Raw genomic sequence first — 6,000 nt, forward strand, 5'->3', positions numbered from 1 at the left:
GTGCATTGATCTTTTCTAGGTTAGAATTATCCTAATGAAGTTTCTGCCTGGTGTCTTTATGGATGCCATGAGAGATAATCCTGAAGCTGCTGTTCACATTTTTGAAGGAACACATGAAAATCCAGAATTAATATGGAATGACAACTCCCGAGAGAGAGTGTCTACAACTGTTCGTGAAATGATGCTAGAGTATGTCACAAAAATAGTGAATAACTACTGTACTTGCGTAGCCAAAATTTTAGTAAAACAGCGTAATTTTTAATCTTAACTTGTTTAATTCTTTTTAAGGGGGGATATTGTATATATATTATTGTATGTTTTTAATATGCTGCACACCGCTTTGATTGTTTTCACAAAAAGTGGGATAAAAATAACAGTTTTATTCTTTTTTATTTTTTGTATAAGCAAAACAAAAACCGGGTGTGGATCCAGCCTGGAGTCCTGGAGTTTGTTCAAGGGTCACAATGCAAAAATATTCTGTTCTGAATTACTTGGAACAACTGGAACATTGTGAACCCTAAAAAGCTGTGCAATTTGAGTCACAGCTGAGCAGAAGGGAACTTCGTTCATTTTTACATCTGTTTTATTAGCAAAGGAATTTGTTAACACATTTCTTTCCCTTTCTTAAAAGGCACTTTAAACTACAGAGGGACAACCCTGACATTAACTGGAAGGTAAAAAAAATAAAGTTATTTATCAGCAAGTTGAGTTGAGACAGAACCCAACCATTTTGTTTCTTGTCCATATATTCTTTTTACATTTTGTTTGTTGCAGGTATTTCCTATATAAATGCACAATCGTTGTTGTTGTTGTTGTTTGCCAGGTCTGTAATAAGTTGGAACCACATTGCAGAATATTCTAAAATGTCATACATCCTTGCAGTAGCAATTGGGTTCACATCTTTACTTAGCTTAGCTCCCTTTATTTCTTAATAAATTCTCCTAATAGATGAATGGAATAACATTTTTCCCTTTTCTGATTGACCCAGTTGCCAGAGGACTTTGCTGTGGTATACGGTGAAGCAGAAGGCGAACTGTCTGTAGGAGGTGTTTTCCTAAGAATCTTTATTGTCCAGCCGGCCTGGGTCTTACGAAAACCTAGAGAATTTCTCATTGCACTGTTAGAAAAATTCACTGAACTACTGGAGAAAAACAACCCCCATGTAAGTGGAACTTCTACATTTTGTGTTAACAGTTTACATTTTTTTAAAACAGGTACCAAGTCATTGAAGTCCTTAAGAGTAAAGAATATTCAGATTCTTTATAATTCACTGTAGTGCTGAAGAAAAGTTTGCCTTTACTAAAACTGGAGTTAGATGCAGATTTTAATCAGAGTATGTGTAACCAATATTGAAATTTGCTTCTAACACCTGTTTAGGATTGTACTATTAGGATCTTTAAGCAGTAGTTCCTTTGCCTGTAATAAAGTGTCTAACCTATAATACTAACATACTGATGCTAATTGAAGGCAGTAAAGGAACAGCACTGGCTATTAGTATAAATAATAGTGAAGACCATCAGAAGACTGCATCCTTTATAAAAGCAATTGAGCAGTTTGGGTGCATACATGATCATTTAACTGGACAAAAGAGCATATACAAATGTGCCACATTCTTTGTATATAATCCAGATAGCTCAGGCTACTAGCCCAAGAAACAACATGCTCAGTATGCTGAAGAGGCGGTTGGGACTGGATCCTTAATTCTGTTTTAATAGGGTACGCATATGTTGTAATCTGATATTTTAAAGATGTTCTCATCATATGATTCTTGAGTGTTGCTAAATATTGTCATGTGAATGTGGCTATCCATAGGCTGAGATTAAATTGATTTCCTCTTTTAGATTCAGAAATAACATTGACTTGCTCTACATTTTGTTTTGAAACAGGGGGAAACATTAGAAACTGTAACAACAGCAACTGTGTGCCTCTTTAGTGCTCAGCCTCAGCTAGCAGACCAAGTCCCTCCACTTGGCCATCTTCCTAAAATTATCCAAGGCATGAATCACAAGAACAATGCCATTCCTAAAAGTGCCATGCGTGTCATACACATCCTGTCTGATAATGAGGTATGCTATTTAAATTAGACTGAGCAATTTTATTTTCTTGAAGAATAAGGTCTTCCAGAATGTTTATTGTTTGACTGCAGAATTATGATCATCTCCTCCTTGTGCATGCCTAATTTATAGCCTGGATAATCAATGGCAAGGTTTAAAATCTTTCAAATGACGTAAGCATCACACTTAAGAAAAATTAGTGTTCTCTTAATGCTTTCCAGTTTAATACATGCTTTCCTGTAGCTGGGGGTACAGTACATAAACTTGTCAAACGTCCACTTGAACACTATCACTGAATAGCTGAAAGTATTCCTGGCTGTAGAAATTAATAATAATAATAATAATTTGTTTTATTTATATACCGCTATTCCAAAGATCATAGCGGTGAACAGCAAGTAAGCTAATTAGCAAGTAAGCTAATTTGCCCCCAACAGTCTGGGTACTCATTTTAGCGACCTCGGAAGGATGCAAGCCTGAGTCGAGCTTGGGCCCTTTTTCTGGTCTTGAACTCGCAACCTTGTGGTTTCGAGTGAATGGCTGCAGTACAGGCATTTAACCACTGCGCCACCAAGCTGCTCTTAGCATAAGTAACATTATCTTTGGAAGCACAACTTGTTATGCTGTATATTTCATGGTGTCTTTGGGTCAAATCTCTTCGTCTGTTAGATGTGAATCTTTGACAGATGGAATAAAACTGTTTTTTCTTCTTTTACACAGCTTTGTGTTCGTTCAATGGCAGCACTAGAGACCATAGGCCCCTTGATGAATGGAATGAAGAAACGACCAGACACTATTAGTGTGGCCTGCGAAGCACTTAATCGGATGTTTCAAAAAGAACAAAATGACCTAGTAGTTCAAGTAAGCAGGGTCTCTGACTTTCCTAGGGTATTGTTTCACTTTGCAGTCATCTAGTTACACACCAGAATATGCAGGCTTGCCTTTTATTATTAGTGGGGGGGAAATACATATTTTGCAGAATTGGAGGTGGATGATTTTATATGTCCGATAGAGCTATAATCTTGTTTTCATCATAATAGTATGTAGGGTTTTGTCTTCAGTGCTAGAAAAGTGGTAAATTCATCTTGCATTTTACTGTTATCTCAAGGCTCACGTGAAAATAAGAGAAGTTCTTGTTGACATGGACAAGAATCACTTGAAAGAGAATGAATGACATGTTTACATGGAAAGCCTTCCTGTGGGGTTCTTTTCTTCAGGCATGGCACTTTCCACATGAGGAAAATTGCAATGGAGGGGGTGGGTCTGGATGTTATTTACCCCCGTGTTGAAGAAAGTGTGTTGAGTTATACCTGAACAGGTCTGTTAAAATATCCTGTAACCATGTTTTTCAGGCTTTGAAAGCAGATTTGATCCCCTATCTCCTAAAATTGCTTGAAGGTGTTGGCCTTGAGAATCTGGAAAGCCCTTCAGCTACAAAAGCGCAGATTGTTAAAGCCTTGAAATCAATGACTCGCAGTCTACAGTATGGGGAACAGGTAAACATCCCATACATCTTTTGAATTCTGTTGTGAATCAGATAAAGTAAGATATTAGTACTTTGCAGTTAGATTTAGACAACAGACCAAAGTATTTTGCCTGCCAAGAGTAAGACAGTGGGGAGGCCCCAGCCCTGCCTCCTCTGTTGGGGAGTTCCTCAGCCACCAGGAAAGACAAAGGAAACAAGAGAATTGCAGTGTTTCCTTTCCAGTTGGTTGTAAATTTATATATATCATCTCTGGACTTCCTTTTTTTTCCAGGTGAATGAAATTCTGTCTCGTTCCTCTGTATGGAGTGCCTTCAAAGATCAGAAACATGACTTGTTCATTTCTGAGACACAAACAGCAGGGTACCTCACAGGTTTGTGAATATCCCAGTTTCTGGCCTTTGCTTGTTCTGTGTTCATGTGATTTGTTTATCTTCAGAAACACTTTTAATTCACTTACTACCTCTCATTTGTTTGTGTGCTGAAAGTTGTTAATGAAATGATTAAATGGTTTGAAATAGGCTAAAGCAACTCGTGGTAAAATTGGATTTCTGTTCTTTCACCACTGAAGAGATGAACGTGGAAACATATCTACCAGTCAATGGATACAGGAAACAGATTAAATGAATGTCTCATTTTTAATTCTGCATTTGTAAAGCACAGCTAGTCTTCCTAGAACTATAGTGTGCTGTGTTGGATACTGATTATATGTCAAAACTACACATCTACTCAAGACACAATGGAGTTGTGCTTCACTTTTGCTTCAAAGTGCTTTGCTACTTTACTTCCCTTGCTTCTGGTTTCTTTCTCCCTCAGGTATCTCCTCTCCTTCCCTTCTATCTGGTAGCAGTCCCCTTCATCTCAGAAGTGGGCTTTAGATCTCATTTGGCAGGCAGCTTGCTAAACTTCTTTCTAGCACTCTCTAAAGCAGGTAGATACCTTTTTGCTCAGTGCATGTTGCATCTGCAGTGTTCCTAGAACTAAGTGCTTACTAGATGCATGGCATACAGTTATGACAAACAGTTGGTATTTCTAGATTGCTGCAGAATTATATAGTTGGCATGCTGTGCTTTTTGCAACAGTGAATTCATATTTCAAATGATAGCTGTCTCCATAAGGTTACATATGTTTTTGTGGGTGTCTCTTCATGACTGATATAAAACATACAGTGGGCCCTTGGTATCCGCTGGGGTTTGGTTCCAGAACCCTCCATGGATAGCAAAATCCATGGATGCTCAAGTCCCATTAAATACAGTGGCAAAGTAAAATGGTGTCCCTTATATAAAATGGCAAAAACAAGGTGTGCTTTTTAGAATTTATATATCTTTGAATATTTTCAAACTGTAGCTGCTTGAATCCATGGATTAAAAAAATCGTGGATAAGGAGGGTCAACTGTATATCCTAAATAATGTGCTAATATAGTGACTAATGGGAAAGTAGAGGTCTGATGCTCAGTAGCAGGTAGCATTGGACCTAGAGAGATTTTTAAATGTACACTATGAACATGCCATTCATTAATCTGGACGAAACTGAAACTTCAACAATTTGAAATGCACTCAGATGCTTATTAAGCTTCTAAAAATTACCCTTTATCTTTTAAACAGGTCCTGGAGTCGCTGGCTACCTGACTGCAGGGAGGACCTCTTCTGTTATGCCCAGTGTCCCACCTCCAGTAGACCACGAAGCTGGAGATACTGGCTAAAGAACCAGAAATGCCTGTTCAAGAGCCTCCAAGGCAGACTGGCCAGTGATAAGGAAGGCCCCATTCATTGGTTTAAACCTTTGGAACAAAATCTGCCTGCCTTTCCAGTTTCATGACAGTGTTACTCCTTTTTCTATGAATATATTTTTTTTAGAAAAAAAAAGTTCACAATTCTATCACATTGTAACATAAGAAGAAAGTACTTTGTGGTTCAGCCTAAAAGGGTACACAAGAATTTTTTTTCTTGTTGTACATAAGCACATTTTGTTCGTTTATATTTTTGTTTACAAGACTGTGAATCAAAACAATTTTCCTAGTTTTTTGTATTTTATGAACTAGCATGACTGAAGTTGAACTGCAGTCTCAGAGAATTGGGCTAAATCACTTGATCCTCCCAACCTCACTAGAAGATGATTATCTCTATACTCCTACGTTGGACCTGATCATCCTCCCAGAACTGGACAGACTTGGTGTTTGCCTGTGTCCTCAATCATTAACATTACCTTTACAAGACCTAATGAGATATTTGTATGTATAACTGGCTTTACCAAATTGAAAAATTAAAATGCTGCAAAAAAAAAAAAAAAAACCCTATTTAAAAATGATGTTAACATGTTATATAAAAACATAGTGTAATTGTGATATGTTCTATACATTATCCATTATAAAAATACTTTCTATATTGAATGTACATTATACAGATCATTCATATGTACATAAAAATTTTAAAAAATAAAGGGAACTGAAAGCCTTGTTGATGAGA

At 37.2% G+C, this 6,000-nt stretch overlaps 1 protein-coding gene across 4 annotated transcripts in view; it reads left to right on the forward strand.

Annotated features, from left to right (window-relative positions):
* The window catches only part of DNAJC13 (DnaJ heat shock protein family (Hsp40) member C13), a 75,428-nt gene extending 69,428 nt beyond the window's left edge, over positions 1-6,000 (forward strand). For 2 of the 4 annotated variants that reach the window (XM_042473500.1, XM_042473499.1), the window contains 8 exons: positions 20-189; positions 632-674; positions 989-1,162; positions 1,887-2,066; positions 2,772-2,912; positions 3,404-3,547; positions 3,809-3,908; positions 5,140-6,000. In XM_042473500.1, the coding sequence (XP_042329434.1) occupies positions 20-189; positions 632-674; positions 989-1,162; positions 1,887-2,066; positions 2,772-2,912; positions 3,404-3,547; positions 3,809-3,908; positions 5,140-5,237 (1,050 nt within the window). In that variant the 3' untranslated portion in view covers positions 5,238-6,000. Of the gene's footprint in view, positions 1-19; positions 190-631; positions 675-988; positions 1,163-1,886; positions 2,067-2,771; positions 2,913-3,403; positions 3,548-3,808; positions 3,909-4,350; positions 4,466-5,139 lie in introns of those variants that run through there. The other 2 variants (XR_006104554.1, XR_006104555.1) reach the window with 2 other exon arrangements.

This window comes from Sceloporus undulatus, chromosome 6 (genome assembly GCF_019175285.1).
Source record: "Sceloporus undulatus isolate JIND9_A2432 ecotype Alabama chromosome 6, SceUnd_v1.1, whole genome shotgun sequence".
Lineage (NCBI taxonomy): Eukaryota > Metazoa > Chordata > Lepidosauria > Squamata > Phrynosomatidae > Sceloporus > Sceloporus undulatus.